General features: G+C 41.0%; 1 protein-coding gene across 1 annotated transcript; it reads left to right on the forward strand.

The window, feature by feature from the left end:
• Window positions 1-624: 624 nt before the first annotated feature.
• On the forward strand, window positions 625-17,095 carry apln (apelin). Its single transcript, XM_033973940.2, has 3 exons — window positions 625-1,025; window positions 11,106-11,278; window positions 13,232-17,095. Exons 1-2 carry the CDS (start codon window positions 959-961, stop codon window positions 11,270-11,272), a joined length of 234 nt encoding a protein of 77 aa, XP_033829831.1. The 5' UTR covers window positions 625-958; the 3' UTR covers window positions 11,273-11,278; window positions 13,232-17,095.
• Window positions 17,096-19,101: the final 2,006 nt, after the last annotated feature.

The following is a 19,101-nucleotide window of genomic DNA, read 5'->3' on the forward strand; positions in this document are numbered from 1 at the left end:
GATAAGAAAACTTCACACAATTCAGAATACGCAATGCAACCTTTCCTGTTTATTGTGTGAAAAAATAACAAGTTGGCTTCGGGGCAGCAATATGGTTGCTGCTTTTGTTCGTGAAAATAATAAAAGTTTGTGAAACAAAATGAAACAAATGACTTTGGGCAGAGGGAAACAAATATTGTCTGCTGTAGACCTGGGCAGACTGATAAGTGATTTCCTGTGGTTACACCTTATTGTCATAGACACTAACTTCAAACAGTGCCAAATGATTTAAGCTTCACTTTGGTCTGAGTTTTCTAATGCCAATAGTTTAAAGGAGAGCTCAATCAGAGCCACAAAAACAGGAAGACAAAGATCTCACCTTGCACCTTCACTTCTTTCATCTCAGTTTCCCTATAAACTGGATTCAAGAAGCACAACAAGTGCAACAAGACCATTAGTTTGAGTATTATGACAAAACTAAACTGGCCAAGCCTCACCTCCACACTCCTCCCCTTTAACTCATTTACCTCTCTCTCTCCCTCTCTCTCTCTCTCTCTCGGGGCATGGTCACAGAAAAGGGGTGGAGAGGCTGCTGGGACGGAGGGGGTCTTTTCCGTGACCCAGAGTCAATGATACATAAGCCACATGACCAAGTAGTCTCATTATCCAGGACTCATAGGCTACTGGCTTCCAGCACATTCAGGGCTCCTGTGAACTTGGCCGTGTCCGAAGAAAAAGCAACTCGGTGGGAGAGCTTCAGTCTTGGAGTAGCGCTGTCACACATCGAGATACAAAAAGGCATTTAGACAAATACACAGGCATTCCCTGGACAGTCACTTCTCTCTCTCACTGGGAGAAAACAGTCTCTCTCTCTCTCTCCCTCTCTGCTCGCTCAGCTGCTCGCCCTCTCTCTCGTCCACACACACACCACTACAGTATATCAGAAGTGACGAGCGCAGAGCCAGAGGGGAGTGCAGAAATGAATGTGAAGATCCTGACGCTGGTGATTGTGCTCTTGGTGTCTCTGCTGTGTTCTGCCAGTGCTGGTGAGTACTGCTTTGTTGCAGCTTATATCTTTCTATATGCTTCTATTTCTCTCCTGTTTGTCTTTGGCTCATGCAGGCAGCTGTAGTTGATCAGTTACTAGGCATGGTTAGCCTTGTGTGGGCTCTAAAAGGCAGAAATATCTGCACCTGGCTGTATACAGTACTGCACTGCAGTGGTTATACTCTCTAATAATGTACTGCTTTGGCTTTTCTGGTCAACTTCACTGTGGCTTCTACCTTAGATGTATGCTTTTTGTGCCTCACCTTGATGGTATGACTCTGTAAATTAGGGTTAGAATAATAGAGGTCTTTATGTTAATGTGAATAGCAGTATATGGGAGATGCTTATGGCTATTATGAAATGTTAAGATATGTATGGCACATGTTCAAGGAGGTGGAGTGACAAATGGAGAGAATCTGATTAATTTATGGCTTGATGTATTCCCTTTTACCAGGAGCTCTTACATGACAGTGTGCAGTAGAGCTACACAGCACCCATATGTGCAGGTGTGCAGTCTAAGCTGAATGACTACTGTATTTGTTGTATTCACGAATGAGGAACACAAGTCCCTCATATACTTAATGTGTGGAGGGTTTAATCACAAAGCTTTGTCACAGAAAATTAGTACAGTTTAAGTACAACTTTTTGTTTAGAGCCATTACGTTGCGTCCAAGTGCAGATAAAGTGAATTTTGTTGGATAACTGATACAGACAAAACTGTGATGGCTTGTCTAATTTTTTAAATGCCCCATGGGTCAAAAAAAAGCTGAGAAATGTAGCGCTGAACATAGTTTAGAGAGCAGTGGATGGTCCAGAGATGTGATGCAGGTATCATTGTAGTGTGAAAAAACAACACTTAAACCTGTGTAAATGTCTGGGGCAGTCTTGGGATTATCACCTACCCACCAAACTCAGCAGTCTGGACTTACACAGAGCTGCCTGTGTGTTTTCTATAGACACAACCCACTGCTCAGAGCTGTTATCAGAGAATGTAGCCTAAGTTCGGATGCTGGTAATATTGTGTTATTTATGGTGGAGGACCGGTGTGGCATGCCGTGTTGAGTTGATGCTGCTAAGATGCTGTCCACTCTGTTTATCGATCACTAGCCACAGCACTCCCAGTTCCCATGCTTCCAAGCACGTCTGTTACAGTGACATGCTATTTTTGTCTGGTGCTCTCGGCACATGAGTAAATGGGAAGCAATTATCTAGCATCATGGTCAGTGTCGTTTTTCACGCCCTGCGTGTGGCTAAACATGTTCTTCGCCAGAAAGCCCTCCACGCTGCAACAGAGATGAGGAAAACAAGGCTGCTGTGCCTTGGGCTTTCAGAGAGCTGATCTCCCCCAGTGTTGTTCCAGTCATGCTGCTTATGTGCTTGTGTTCCCGGCTGCTACTGTAGTACCACGGATTCATTGACAGAGAAAGGGAAATCGAGAAGGAGAGATGCAAGTGTGTTGCAGCGTTACTGGGTGTGGGGAGGGATGCTAGCTGGATTGTCTCTGCGTAGCACAAGCCTCTGCTACAGTATGCGCTGTCGCGGGAAGGTGTCGGAAGAGCTCTGCATGTAGGCAGTGGGTGTGAAGCCTTTCATCTTGAGACAAACGCTTTTCCAGTTCAGTGGGCTTTCTCTCTCAGGCATCTGTGTCTGTGGTAAAGGCACACAATGCATGTAGCTGCACTGGCACCTGTCATTACAGATCTGAAGTATGACACATCAGGGAGGGGAGGTCCTGTTTATGGACATAACATAACTGCTCAAATCAGTGCAACAGGCACCTCACCTCAGCAGTCATACTGATAGTGATATCCATCATTAGTGGCCTTTTGTCCGTTGTATTAGCAGTCCTCTTCAATTACCCATATTTGAGCAGGTTCGGTTCAAGAGCGGGCTTAGGCTGGAGACATGTGGTATTCATAATTCATCTGGAGGCCGATTGCTTGCCTTTGCTGTGTAACACTTATCTCAGGTGTTTAAACAGAGCTTATTCTATGATCTTGTTCCATAACAGTCCCTGAAATCAAAGCTAGATTTCTACAGTGTGGAAATATTCTTGCAGCCCTCACCATGGGACAAGATGAAAACAACAGCAGCTGGCCCAGAAGCACACACACACACACACACACACACAAACACACATCTTCCCTTAGATGTATACACCACGCAAACTGCACCTGATTGTCTGAGAGCTGTACAGGTAAAGCCAATGCGTGATACTCATGGCACAAGCATCGGCATCTTGGAAAGAAGAGATTTTATGAGTGCTGTCAGCAGTGCAATTATTCCATATTAAACTTTTATGTACTGTTGGAGCTGACAGCAAAGGTACCACTGTACCAGCATATAGAGTCTGCAGTGGAAGGCCTAACATGACGCCAATTCAAAAGTTACAAGCCCAGCAAGGCTAGTCATTAAAATCTTCCATAGACTTCAAACACCATTTAGGGTGTACTGATTATTTAGTTAAACCGACCATAACAAGGAAGCTTTTAATCATAACACCAGTCTTTGGGCACTAATGTGAAGAAATTGTTTTTGCCTGCAGACATGATTATGGTGGCAGTGTGGAAAACAAAAGTAGCTAAACTATTCCAGATGTCCAGGCATAACAAAATAACACAGGGCAATGTATAATGTCAAACAAGAGAAGTGGGACGGTAACCATTCATGCAACTATAATATATCAACATACACCTATACATCAGTGACTTTTATTAGTTCTGGCATTGTATAACGTCCAAACTACGAAAGCATGAAGACAATATAAGGCATATCTAAAACCAGGAAGTTTAATAAGATAAAGCACCGCACATTTGTATATTATCCCATGAATCATTCTCACATTAGAAGCTGGAGTTAAGGAAGAGACAGAGGACACAATCATAACTCATTTGTTAGGGATATAAGGCTAACCTTTGGGGTAACTCTCCAGGGAGCCTGACTGTTGAAGACTTTGGCATATGTGACTTCTGGGCTGATGTGTAATGTAATTCAGAACCCTTTGAATGAATAAATCTACTCACTTAGATCCCCTCTTGAGAGCAAAAGCAGTGAAGGGAAGAAAGCAAAGCAATGGGGGTGGGGGCGTGGGGGGTAAAAGACGGGGCAAGGTACAGAAAAATAATGGAGGCGGTCAGGAAGAAAGGCTATCTGCGCTTAAATATTGCAACCTTTTCATTAATTTCCTTCTGGCAAATTACGTTTCTAGTATTATAGTTGTTGTTGTTGCTGTTTGAATTTCTAAATGAATAATAAAGGGTATGTTGGTGTAACCTTAATGCTTGGACACTGAGTGGGCAGGGGGTCCTGGGTTAACTAGCCCTCATAAGACCAGCAGACCCTATCCTGAAGCCCAGGGTTCTCCTTACAACCTAATCAGGCCCAGATATTGTAGAAAAAAAAATCTGTTCTGTTTTTCTTCGATATTAAAGTGATTTATGAGTCTCTCTTTGAGCATTAAGTGGTACGTTTACAGCACTAGTCCTGGCAGACTCCTGATGGAGATGTGAGTGGACATTTTTATGAACAAGCTGCCATGCCACAGAATAAATATTGTTTTCTTTGAGTATGCAGGTGCTTTAATTACTTTCATGCTCAATTTGTACAAAGCAATGGCAAACAATATATGGCCTCTGCCTAATGCTTGTGAGATGTCATAAAAGGCAGCAGGTCCTTCTTCAGCAGCTAAAACATGAGCCGAAGGGGGAGGGAAATATAATGTGAAATTAAATAAATATGCATTACAGTATTGACGCCATTAACGTCAAACCTCTATAGGCGCCATCATGGATCAGTGATATTTCTTGTGGTTAAAAGCTCTGCACAGCTGGCTGTTGTTAGGCTGCTCCAAGTTAGACATGAGATTTGAGAGCTGTGAAGACTGCACAGTGGGGAGAGCGACTGATGGCATCCTGGGATTCAGCAGATAGTGGTTCATTCAAAGCCTCTGGCAACAACTTGGAAATTGTGCTTATTATCAAGAAGTTATGGGCTCCTTTATTGTTCTTTTATCAATCTTTTTTACATTCAATTTATACTCCAACTAAACTTTGTATCATATTGTCCCATTATGAGCCTGTGACAACAATAACGTTTTCAAAAAAATGCAGTATTTAAGGTGACTTTGATCATAAATGTAACATGCTCTCAGAGATTATTTTACACTTGCAGACCGGGTCTTAAATATTGACCACTGGCTAATGGCATGAGTCTCTCCACAGACTTCCTGGATCGCTACATGGCCCCTTGCTGGGTCTCTGTCTCATAAACATATGTGCACTCACAGCTCTTGAATATGAACAGATGTTTAGAAAAAATAACAAAACAATAACATTCATGCAGAGTTTAACTTTAGGTCTATAGAAAACAATGTCTGCATTACAAAGCTAAAGTCTACCCAAGTATGTAAATCTATGTTACATTTACATTTTTCATCAGACAGTTGGGTATATTAAAGGGTAGAATTTCTTCCTTATATTATAAAACGTATTAAAATGTTCATAGAAAAATATTGAGATCTCCTAAAAAAAAATTAAAAAAAAAACTGCCTGGAAGATGCTGTTCAATCACTGTGTGAATTACAAAAAAGTATTAGCCATGACAATTTGTAATTACACTGGTTACAGACAAACAAAAGTTTAGCAGGAAAAAACACCTTGGCAAAAGTAATGCTCCCTACTTTACCCTATAAATATTACTGTAAGCGTGTAAGTGAGGTAACTGAACTACAAACAGTGAGCAGGAGTACCAGAGTCTTGTTTAGTCGGCTATTGTTTTGAATGTGTGCTAGGTCTACAAGTAGCAGCCTGATGCAATGTTTGCTACTGTTTTCCATTAATAGCTGCGTCCTGTGTGTACTTCAGGGAGAAGTCATGTCCCCTCAGGCTTTAAAAGCTGCAGTGGAGCCTCAGTAGTGACGTGTCTATCCTCCTTCTTCCTCACTTACTTTCTTGCTACATCTCAAATGGGAGAAGACACGCAGGTTCACAGCATGGGGAGTGATGACTCGGATAGGGAGAGGCTGTTTCACATCTGATTAGCGTGCCCATGGAAACCATGGGTTGGAGGATCCCTTTGCCCTTGACATCTAGTCTCTAGGGACCAGGGCATCAGTTGGTAGCCTGCCCTACTGTACTGGAAATGAGAATGTAGACTTGTTCAATGATAAACACAGTCTTTCAAGAGCAGAGAGCCCATCCAACCAGTGACCTTCTAACCACAAATTCACCCCGTAAAAAGAGTGTGAGTGTGAATAAAACAACAGGCAGTCAAGTAGTGCGGAGCGTCGGGAGCTTCATTAGTGGTCTGAGTGAAGCTTTGGCCCTTTGAACTCACAGAGCTGTGATCACTGCTTAGTGTGTGGCCTCATCATTTCAGACTAAGAGACTCATGAATGAATACAGCAAGAAAATACATTCACTGCCAAACATTTTAGAGTGTGCTGAAGAAATAGTAAAATTGAACATTCTGTTTAATATAAAAAGTCCTGCTTTTGGGGGATTAGGCGCCACAGTCAGCAAGGATCAGCATGCTCTTGTAGTAATATATTTTATAAAACTTGGTGATCAGATTAGTTTAGTTGTAACATCAAGCTTGTATTGAACTGTTACAATTTTCATATATATTCTACTTACTTACTGCTTAAATTAAAGTGCTCCACTGTGAAACTTTGCCAGGTGTTACTTTATTAAGTATCAAATGCTGCATGAATATCACCAGTAAGGACAGATTACATCTTCTATAAGTAAAAAGTAAGGTTGCTTCTTCAGAGTACGCAGCTCTATTTCAGTTGCATCCCTAAAAAGTAATTTCCTAAAATGCATATTTTGACTCTCTTTGACGCATATCTCAGTTTTACTGTTTTATGTATATATTTAATAGGTAATTTTATAAAGCAATATTACAATATCACAATATTATTTGGTTTTATCATATTTTCCCATTTATTTCTTATAGATAATCTTTGTAGTTTTTTCTGTAAATTATGGTCCCTTAATCCTTACTGAGCAGATTGACTCTAAAAACATTAACAGAAAAACAGAATAAAAAAATTACAATAAAATGTCTAGATAATATCTTTAATATTACAACCTACACTATTACTATTTGCTTCCTCTGTGAAGTTCGCAAAGGGACAAACTGCATTCTGTTAGTCACAAGCTTGGCATTATCCAAGTAAAACAATGCTGCATATCAAACAGCCCCCCACAGAAAAGACAGCCCTTATGACCCCCCTCTATCACCACTGGAGTGGATCACCCAGAGGCCAAGTGCAATGAAACAATGCAGGCTCAGTGCAGCGTCAGAGGACTGATCAAGGTTACACACATTTGTGCAGTGAAATCGGTAAAATGAGAACCTGTCGGAGTTTAGCTGACAATGCCATTCTTTTCTTTTCAAATGCAAGTGCTTTTCATAGTGGGTGCCATGGTAACTTGGTCTGAAAGTCGGCATGCAACTGGTACCAGTTTCTGCCATGGCCTAGACTTTTACTGGTTAAGTAAAATTTCTGCTACTACATGTCAGATTATGTGAGCTAGGTCAGGTCCATACTGTAAGAATGTGGCAGTGGCTAATAACTGGACAGCTAGCAACCCCAAATGATGCACTGGTGGGCTTAGCATAGGTTAAAAGAATATTTGGCTTGTTCTTGCAGAATGAACACATCAGCTAAATACCTCTGAGCCCCTAATGTGCTTATGTTGGAGCAATAATTTCTGACGGTGGTATGTCTGTCTGAATCTTTGAATATGAAGTGCTTATGTGGTTATGGTGAGCTGAAGCTGCTTACTGTTTAGTGAATGAAGCAGGGCGGCACACGATGGAGACAGCAGGCCTGCGCCTCCAACGTCATGGTAATAATAACCATGGCTACACACACCAGGGCATTTCTCTTCCTCTTCTCTACCCATAACTTGAAATAATCACCCCTCAGGAATAAACCTTTTTTTTTTTTTTTCAAAATTGACGATTAGAACAACCAAATTCTACCAATAACTTACAACTGGTTTATGATCTACTTTAATTGTAGGGCATAATTAGAGTGTGCTATTGTGAAAAGAGGGCAGAAGCTCTAACTAGGTCTTTAATGTAGTCCAAGTGAGGAATGACATAGCCAGGTGTTACATTCTGAACTTATTCAGCAGTTACTTTAACAGTACTATTAGTGAAATAATTTGCATTGTATCAAGACATCAATTGCTTGAAATAAAGATATCACCATCATCATCATCATTATCATCGTCATCATCAAAACATGTCTGTATAGATGAACTGGTCAGTTTAAGTTTCAAATGACCACAGTGTGTCTTACATGTAACTAAATGTCTTTGGACAGTTACAGAGCTTACCTAAGCTGCTGCTGATGTTTGAAATCAGAGCACACATACTTCTGGCTTTACAACTATCAATAAACAGTTAATGTCCTTTACTCACACTATTGACCAACAGTAGGTGATATAATGCCACAGTCTGTTATCAAAGCAACTGCTGAAACTCAAAGTGTGGACATTATTCTTTTTCAGTGCTTGGACAAGCACTTAGACAATGTATCCTATCCACAGAATGAAATGAAACAGAGATGATTGGCTAAAGATAAACAATAATCCTCATTACAGGATGCAAACAAGCAAAACTACTATAACAGTAATTTATCTTTAGACTGAAAACTAGTCAGCTAGTTTTATGGACAATTGTACGCTGCATTACCACAAATACTACCCTATATACACAGCATCTCCAAACCAGCTGCACTAGCACCTATGGCCAGGCATTCCCCAAATTCCTCCTTTATTAAACTATAATGAAGGAATTACCGACTGGTCAAAGAGTCAAAGATATGTGAAATAATATAATAAAGATAAAATGTCATGGGCACTATACACACACACACACACACACGCAAAAAAAATAAATATATATATATATATATATATATATATATATATTTTTTTTTTTTTTTTTTTTTTTACATGTTATTGCATTGCATAAGGACATAGACACACATGCCTCATGGGAAAGGATCAAACAGGATAACTGAAGAGAGGAGATCTCAGGGCCATAAGATGTGTGGAGAAGTCTTCTGTTTATTAAAGCACACTGTCAAATGAAAACCTGATCTGTCTGCCACCTATCATAACATCTTATGCAACACGTACATACACAGACTTGTTAGTATATGGTGTACCTGTCAGAGGGTCAGGCCCTTCCTACAGCCCCACATCGGTTAATTTAAGCTGTCAAACTCATCAGTAGATTAGGGCTTATTTTTAGAAGCTTTCATTATATTTTTCGATAATGTACTCAGATTAGTTGTGTGGATATTTGTCCGAGAAGGTTCTACCTTCAAAGCTGGTGCTGAGCTGTAGCGGACAGCTTGCCATGGCAATGGACATCTAAATCGTCTCATTATAGACCTGGTTATGACAGGCTGAGCCATGCAGCAGGATGGGCAGATGAGTTGTGTGCACTGAAGTACAATTACTTGGCAGCATGTGTGCGAGTGTGGAGTAGTGTGAGTCCATGTCCATAGTCTAGTCTATCCACTGCTGTAGCACTGAAGTTACAGTAAGTCTCAAATGTCAAGGAGCACACTCCAGAGTGCTTATGGCTAAGGGTGTTTTGGGGCCAAAGGGAAGCAGGGGCCCGATTTAATACTAAGCTTTCAAATCTGTTCCACAGTAGAGCGTTTTAACAGTTAACCCCTTGGATTTGGGTGAAATGAGCCGAATGCCTCAGAATGTGTGAACGTCTCTCATTCAGTCTGCCTCTGCAACAATAACAAACGGATCATAAACAGATTAGAGTTTCAGAGGGCAATGATGGGCTTTAGATGCGGAAATATGCAAGAGATTTTTCCTACAAAAATGAATGAGCCCACTGTTCATGGATAAATATGCTGTGTAATATGGTCACAGAAGCAAATCAGGAAATGGAACTTGAGAACTCTGGTGTTTCAGGGATATCTAAGAAAAACCTTCAGCAAGATGCTGCTCATCTTATTCATGTCGTTCAATGTCTTGGTAGAGTTCACCCCCTCCTAAGCTGTTTCCCCATTTTAATGTAGTGTTTGGTTACTCTTAGTATCCCAGCGGGTTTGTTTATGAAGCCAGGTGTATTGGCACTGCTAACTGCTCTAAAGAGGGCAGCAGCATTGCTTTCATAAGCGGCTTGAGAGCTGCTGTCCTCAGTACACATCCTGTGTTTCTCACCTCACTACTCAACTGGGAGACTTATCTTAAGCTGCAGACTCACCCAAGCCCCAGTAAACCCAAGAAAGGTCATTATCCAGAGATTCTAAAAATGGTGCCAGTATTTCTGACACGGGCGGAAACAAGAATGCCAAGACCCCATCTGGGTGAGGTCAATAAGCTGATTGTCAGTAAATACCCTTCAGTCATTTGTGATTCCTGTAAAAAAAAAAAAAAAGACTTTCTTTGAAGCACAGGTGGTTTGAGTTTCAGTCTACTAATATATGTAATGAGGTCTTTTAAGCATAGACAATGACAATCTTTGGCCATAAACTTTAAAAAGCAGTATTAAAAAAATAATAATTTTAGTGTCAAGATATGCCAAGTGGAGGTCTTTGAGACTGTAAGAGGTGAAAAGGTTATAGAGACACCTGAGGTGGAACTAACCATTTGGAAAGAGGGGCTTAAGAGGATCAGGACACAGTTATTGAGAAATGACTGAGACCATATGGGATCACTCTCAGCACACATGTGAACGGCCTGTACCTCAGACTCACTGCCCTCCACAATCTCTGCCTGCGTGTGCTGTAATCTCAAAGGGGGTGACAGAGACATGAGACACTAATGTTTAGATTTGTCTTCTGAGCGTTTGTTCATTTATGTTCTCTTTCAAAGTGCTAAATTGATGAATAGTATCATTGGGTGGGCTAAAGGAGGCCTACAAAAAGTATTGAATGTACTTACCTTGCTGCCTGATGTTTCCTCGAGCATGCTCAGGACTGCAATGTCCTGAGCATGCTTTGTCACCCTGATGGGGCCTGAGCATGTTGCTGATAGAGTAAGCTAACTTTTGAGAGTTTTGAAGTAAATAGTTGTTTGTTTGTCCCACAGGTCCCATGGCCTCCACAGAGCATGGCAGGGAGTTGGAGGAGACAGCCACAGTGAGAAAACTGGTCCCACCAAACCCAGTGAGGACCGGTCAGAGCCACAGACCAGCCGGCTGGAAACGGAGACGTCCACGACCTCGTCTGTCCCATAAGGGGCCTATGCCGTTCTAGAGCAAGGTGAGACCCTCATAATGCAACACACGTACAGGGCCATTAAAACACAAAACAACACTTACTTTGACCTGACTTTGAACTAATTAAACCAGCAAAACACATTCTTGTGGGTGAAAGAAATCTCTAGGAGAATTTCAAATGGTGACAACAATGATGGGAAGCTTTTACAGTTAATGTTAGACATGTTATTCTTGGATTAGAAAATGTGGGAAAAAAAGTTTTTAGATTATTTGACCCTGGATCAACATAACGTATTGTTTTCCTATGAGCTTAAAACATCATTACAGACTACATTCTCTTTTAAAGTGGTGTAGTGTGGATCTTGTTTGTTTTTTAATAGTGGACATACTACTACAAGACCTAAAACACAATGTATTTTGCGCACAACTCTGAATTTCACAGTAATTTAGCAATTAATCATTTTTTAATTATTCACAACACTATAGCAACATTTGACTTTAGAAAAGTTGTAATGTTATAAAAAGACAATAATTTACCAGTTTCTGACCACGATTACAAAAAACACAAATGAACATATCTTGTATGGGCTGTTCTTTTATAAGATTATATAAATATAAAATTATGCAAGCCACAGGACAAATATGACACTGTGTTAGGAAGGAATGTTCTGAGGCCTCAGTGCCACTCCACAGACACAATATCCCTGCAGGAGGTCAACAACGCTCACCACAAAGGTGTTCCATAAATTCAACAAAAGACATCAGGCTGGACGGAGTGCCCAGCTGTGGTTAAAGTAGAATCAACAATGTTTTGCAAAGCTTCAATAAATCATACCAAAAAAGAGATAATTATGTATCACCACTGTTGTTTTTTGATTGCCAGCTCTTGTCTTGTCTTGTGAGACTTTAGAGGTGGTGAAAATCTTTAATTAAAGAGCAGAAAAATAATGTTACACAGCCAATAAAAGGTCCCTGGTTACTGCTTTAACAGGGCAAACAAGCAAATCCAGGAAGTTGTGAAGCTCTTCAAAAGTGAGTAATAGCGCCGTGTTCACAAACACCACTTAAGTTAGAATGAGCTCCTTTCCCCTTTGGCTCTCATCAGTCTGGCAAAGTTCATTAGGTTCAAGGAGTCTTACAGAAACGAGACATTTGAATACACTATTCTCCAATCAAGGAAATAAATCTCTCCAATCAGGAAAACTTGGCCTGCTTTGTATTTATGAAATAAATAAATTTTAAAAGCAGAAATCCAAGGAACAAAGTTTGACTTTTTGTTTTGAGACTTTTCACATGTGAACAGAGGTGTATCCACATATGTGTGCATTAAACTGCAGATGACATTCGGTACAAAATATAGAAATTAATTACTGTATAAATTTGTTGAGACAGATAACCTTGGTGATTACGACGCTGAAATCAATAAGTCCAAAGAAATAAATCAATCACATAAGGGATACTGCACGTCATTTACCTGAGCATTACTGCACTATAAAAATATGCCAATTCTCTTCATATCACTGCGGAAACCTCACTGTGGTGCAGCAAAATTATACAACACCAATCTCAGGAAATTATCACAGACCAGCAAAAAAGCCAGGAAAGATATAAGAAGTCCGCATAAACAAGGAGGGTCCCTCAGGCCAGTGATAATGCTTTGCTTGTGCTACAGTGTTTTTGTTACTCCCTGGTCTGTTTCTCTGTCAAAGGGCGTGAAATCTGAATGTTACATGTCTGGAGTAACCTCTCTATTGAACAATCAGACCATCTGATCAGACATTGTGCCACAAGGAAGGAACTTGGGGAGCAATATTGTACGAGCGGAAATTGAAACTCCTCTTTCAAGCATTAAATGACTTCTATACATGCAAGAACCATGCGTTAGACAAAACAACTATGATGGAATGCACATATGTCTACAATACTGGCATATTTGTTTGGACTGCATCTTGTGATGTTACACTTTATGATGTTTCTGTTGGTTTGTTTTTTGCAGACACTGCATCGAGCGCCCTCCCCAGGCTCTGATTTCTATGCTCTTCCTTTTCCTTGGGGGGGTCTTGCAACAAAGGGCCTTCGCTTGCCCAGCCAGAAGAGTGATGTCCATAGCACATGCTGGTTCTTCAAGCAACTGTCCACAAAATAATCAGGACAAGACGCTCACCCCTAGCTCTACGAGGCATGGGGGGCAAGGGGAAGGGGGGTGGGGGATGTAGAGTTCGAGCTATCAGAAATTATTCCTCTGTCTCTCTCTTTCTCCTTCTCTCACTCCCTTACCAGTTATCTGTCTTTTCCCTGGCATTTATTTAATTGACATCAAATAGGCAAATCACATCCGTCACAAACACTTTGCATGACATGTGGTGGAGAGGGAGCCCTGTCCAAACAACCAGAATCGGAAAGCTTCAATGAGGCATTTCCAACACTCAGATTCAAGGTTACCTCAGCCGCTGACTCCATTGCTGTGTAGCTATTGTGCTTTTACACAAGTGAGAGAGTGCTGATCATGCAGAACGACAGTGTTAGTCTAATTTCACCGAAGACATTGCTGTGAAAAAGTTTTTTTTTCACACGCAAAAGATAAACTTAAGACTTTGTGACCATGGCTTTATTATCATTAGAAATGGTGCTTTGTACCTCCTAATGACTAACATCCATTTAACAGTGAGGCTGGACTCAGAAGAGAGCACGCAGTGTATCCGGAACTATTTCAGAGTAAATAAGTCATTTAATTAGGAGATACTGTAATCCAAATCTATTTTGGTGTGTCTGTTCTCATTATCACCTTAGGGGGTTAACTGATGTGCTCAAGGTTACTGTAACTCGTCCCACCTTGGAAGAGTCCTTTGACCCCAAATCCCAATCCTGTCCCCAATCCCCAGCCTTTTCACAACACTGCTGCCCTGCGCAGCTGCTCGACGCGACTGTTAACTGGCAGACGTCTGCTCCACTCACAGACCGGCCTGCCTTTTAATAAAGTGCCAAATAAACCCTCTCCACAATGCTGCCAGGAACACAGGATGAATGGTTAGGGACAAACACATTACCTCTTGTTTGACGTCTTGATACACTGACACAATATGCATCTTCTAATGTTGCAATGACTAACAAATCGTACACAGCGCGACTCCAAAATTAGACCAAAAACAGTCTCGATGTGAGTGGAAAGCCTAGTTAAAACAACACCAATGCTCTGGCTGCTTCAGCATAAGGCTGGTGACCCTATCACAGACTAATGCTATGCCTTTCCATCATGGAATATATTACTGTTTCTGTTTATATATGCGTTTATCTACTTTCTTTTTCTCAGGGTCTATGATTGAGGCATGTACTAGAGGGGTCTATTTTGTGCATTTATTTAATAAACTTATTTTCATATACTGTTTTCCTCTCCCTCTGTGCATAGGCCAGTATAGTGGCATATCTAGACTGATTTTGTAGTCCCTGCTTTGGGTACAGTTGCCTTTCTTGTGCACAGCACAGGTGGTCGTGGCTTTGATCATTACGCTCATTAAATCCTCCAGTTAATCTTTCTCAGATGGATCTCTCCAAAGCTGGCCCAGGCCACTTAGTCTGAGCTTATTGTTAAATTGGCTTAGACTAAAACCACACCCATCCCCCGGGTTAGATTGCCAACCTCTTCTGATTTTATGTGACATGCAATTTGTAAAACAAATTTAAACATGGATAAATTGCATTCAGGTTAAGTATGAAATTCAAATTAATGTGAAGAGGTGAGTGCTCCTGAAGTAATTTTCAGCCAAAAATAAACAGCCTGAGTTAGATTGACAACATCCTTTCCCTCTCGCCATGTCTCATGCAAATATTATTATAGGCAGCCTTCTCAATCACAGCATGAGAAGCTATTATTAAGAGAGCATCAGTACTCAGAGTGGTAATCTATGCCACCAAGCCCACCTTGATTAAAAATGTATTAAATCCTAAGGCACTGTGAAGAGGAATAATTTCAGTTCCACCATTACTTTTTCATTCGCTCACAGACAGAGATGTAGATTTCATTAATGCTGGTTGGAATGAGACAGCTTGGCCCAGGTCGTCTCATGTATTATTGGAGAAGCTTTGGAGGAGGCTGCGTATGGAGGCTCTAAGCAGGAGCTGGGATGCTGGAGTAGACTGGGGCAGCACAGGGGTTCAAATCAATGTCCCGTCTCAGAAGTTAAGAGTTAGAGCAACGTCTGTTTTTCATGAATGTATGCGCACCATCTGTACCAGCCATGCTGCCCTTTCAGAGACCAGAGCAAATCCTAAAACTGTTTATACTACACAGTTACCACACATTCAATCTAAAAATCCAAAGCCAAATATCCCATGTTTCCAAGTTAGTGTCTTTTAGATGTGGTTTTGCTTAAAGACTCTGTTTGGGTGTGCAAGGTTGCACTTTTGCAATTCCATAATGCTGCTGGAAAATATACCCTGAAAACATGGTATGAAATGGTTTTCCAGTGTTTGTGACAATTATTGTCTGATTCTTGTCTAGCTGGTTGTCCAAAGCTTACTTTAAATACAGTGGAAACACTGTATATTTTGTGGATGTAACAAAATAGAAAAGTAGTCTGCAGCACAATATGTCGTGGACACGTGAAAGCTTTCAGGCATTCTTCCTTGTTGATTATGGCCCACAACCCTCCCCTGCGCATCAGGTTAATGGGCCTTGTGGTGTGGAAGGACAAGCACATCCAGGCTCAAACTCAAATGGTAAACCAATACATTATGCTTGCAGAGCAAAACCATTTTGCTTAATGGTCTTTTCCAGCAAGGCTTATGCTGGGGAAGCTATTCCTATCCTATCCACATTTCCTCTTCAGTTCCTCTTCTCTGTGACATCACAGGGCCTGAGCAATGCTCCTATGCACTTGTTTCCTGGTAAACCGTGTTTTTGAAGAAACTGGCCAGTTGTGTTGAGTTTTCTGAGTCTGAAAACATTTGGCTGGAAGTGTGTAAAGATTGGGGATGAGCAGGGATGTAGTGTTACAGGTGAAGACAAGAATAAGCTAGTAGCATTCAGAAATTACTATCCAGTAAATTATCTTTACTTTCCACATATAAACAATATAGAAAGTTCTTTTTATGCTTTTGACATTCTGTCAAACCATTAACCTGAGAAAATCCTTTGAAGGAAATTGTACTATTTCACTATTTGTGGAATGGAATTCTTGTTTCAACACATTCCATGATTGTAATTTTAAATCTCTGAGCTAATCAAACTGCATCTGAATGGAGAGACACAGTGGTCAACGCAGAAGTGCACTTCTAATACATTGACACGTTTCCTCTGGCTGACGATGCTGAGGATGACTAAATTTGATCTCCCGTGAGAAAAGGCTGATCTGTCATTATCAGTGGAGCCTCAAAATGACACTTCCTTCACTCAGAGCAGCATCGGCCCCTGGCCAAGATGACGACCTGTTCTCTATCTGAGTGCCACTGTGTCCCAGGGGAATCCTGACTCTGTGCAGATGCAGTCTGCATTGCACCAGTGTTATAGGTCTCCAGCAGAAAGACAATGTATTAATCCTCAATCTTCTTTTCTGTCCATGATGTGCGCTCATATTAACCACCAGGCCAAATGTACAGTCCCTGTCTCTGTTTTTGGTGTTGAACTGGGCAAAAATAAATGACATAAATAAATAAATAAAACAAGTGTATCAGAAATGGTTGAAATACTGTGTACATATTTGAACTTTTGGTTTCTAATTTATAAAAGATAAGCTTTAGCTCTTGGAGTACTTATTTTATTTTTCCTTTCATGCGTAGCTTTGTGTTTTTTATTTTCTATTTCTGTAAAGTGTGTAAATATATCTTTATGATAATAAGTAATATTAAAATCTTATTTTAAGAAGTCATGGAGTCGGGTGTCTTTTCTCACAGTGAGTACACAGTGCAAACAGTGCTGGAGATGATCTCCACATCTATTTAAAAACACTTGACTACTGACAGGTCAGCTTTCCAAGGCTTATAGTGCATACTAAGCATGGAGCTCTCTAATGTATCTCAGCTGCTGAGCACGCAAAGACTTCCATGTAAACAGTCAGAGCATCTGAGCATGTCAGATGTGCTTCCCACAAATATCAAGGCAGTTCAACTACCCTATGGTATGGTGTATGTATCACAAACTACCCTATGGCATGGTGTATGTATGACAAACAACAGAACATGTGCAAAGATGTCATCAAAAACATTTGCCTCCTTGTTGGACCCAAAAAGCCAAAATGTATGAGGTTGTGCATAGGAGCAGTTTTTATTTCTAACCCACTGGGAACATTCAAGGAAGTGTCTGTTTAACACGCAGTACTGACAAGGTAAATCTGGTGCTCAGCACTAAAAGACACCCATGGTTATATCATCAGGCCTGGGTCAGCTGCATAATTGGACATGGGGTCACCAGGAGGAGACGAAGCGTGACAACGGAGCTATAGGGTTACAATTTGGAGCTGGGCATTGAAGGCAGGCAGTGAGGGTTTACCACCCGTCCAGGCATCCCTCCAAAGTTCAAGGTTCATCTGCAGAAGTGGCTCTGGCACCAACCATGTTTGTCCTGCTTACCTACAGCAGATGAGTAAAAGCTCTTTGGACATTGCCTAACCACCGAAGACTACAAGCTTCTCCAGACTATACTGTAGTGTAGTCTGGAACTGTATCCTGTCTCCATGGATTCTGGTGGGCATGATTGAGCTGTTTAACAAATCAGAAAAATGCTTATATGTTTGTGACAAAACAAACGTGGTGACAGATTTCTGCAGAATTAACAAATGATGTACTACACTCTGTTAATTTAAGATAAAGAAGAATTTTGAAGAATAAAAAGATCTAAAAGATCAAAAGGAGATGTTTTCAGCACACAGAAGCCACAGCCCAGTGAGCAGAAGCAGCTTTCTATAATGCACATCAGCTTTGTTACAGCAGCAAGTCCCAGACGAGACAGACCAAGATAAACTACTTTGGAACAAACAACTTGCGTTCAGAAGTACATGGATGTTCTTGTACTTGGACCCTGCCATAACAAAAATGCAAAGTGGAGCGGTATTCAAAGACAATGATGTGACACACACTGACCTATAATTGCCAGCAGCAGAGAGCTGAGGGGAGTGATTGACTGTCTGTGGCCTTAAGATGAGAGTCATCATGTAGTTACATCAGATCACTGTCAGATGTCCCCTATTTCTTACATTTCATCCAGAAGATTTCAAAATAGATACTGGCACCTAAACTTTTAATAAAATATTTGACAAATATCTACCAAAAATAAAAAAAATAAACTCTTGTATGCCCATTGAAAGCTAATATTTTGTGGTGATGTGGGTGATGTCCAGGAAATTCTATTCTGCCAGCACAGATTAGCTGAACTCTATTTAAACCATAATAGCACATTTCCTCAAATCACTGCCAAAGCTCCACAGTCTAACGAGCTTTTGAAGATGCTCTAGAAAGCTGCTCCTATTAGGCCGTCAGCCAGTTTGTGATGTCTTAATGCAGGTCAGCTCCCAGACCTGCAGCTGCACAGAGAAAGACAGGCCGGAGAAGGGGGGTGTGCAATAACCTCAAATCAGCACCTCTTCTTCTGCCCGCGCTCTTATCTGCTCACACAGCTAGTGCAGAGAGACATGCACAGCCACAGCCAAGCTCTCCTGGCATCCTTCCTCTTTGCTCACACACCTCTGTGCACAGCCAACATGCAAGGAGCAGCAGCAGCCACAAGCACTTTTAATTGGCCAGCTGTCTTAACGGTCAGAGCTACTAATTGCTTCAAAAACAGCCGAAAGACGTTTTTCCGACAGTTGCCCCAGCCATAAAGGAGACCACATTAAGAGGTGTACAGAAAGTCGATCGTATGCAACGCTTACACAA

This window comes from Periophthalmus magnuspinnatus, chromosome 10 (genome assembly GCF_009829125.3).
Source record: "Periophthalmus magnuspinnatus isolate fPerMag1 chromosome 10, fPerMag1.2.pri, whole genome shotgun sequence".
Taxonomy (NCBI): domain Eukaryota; kingdom Metazoa; phylum Chordata; class Actinopteri; order Gobiiformes; family Gobiidae; genus Periophthalmus; species Periophthalmus magnuspinnatus.

What these genes read in the sequence shown, in the direction of transcription:
- apln (XM_033973940.2), top strand. Translation starts at nt 959, where the DNA reads ATGAATGTGAAGATCCTGACGCTGGTGATTGTGCTCTTGGTGTCTCTG. An exon ending in GCTGTGTTCTGCCAGTGCTG is followed by an intron (nt 1,026 to 11,105) that starts GTGAGTACTGCT and finishes TTTGTCCCACAG; the next exon opens with GTCCCATGGCCTCCACAGAG.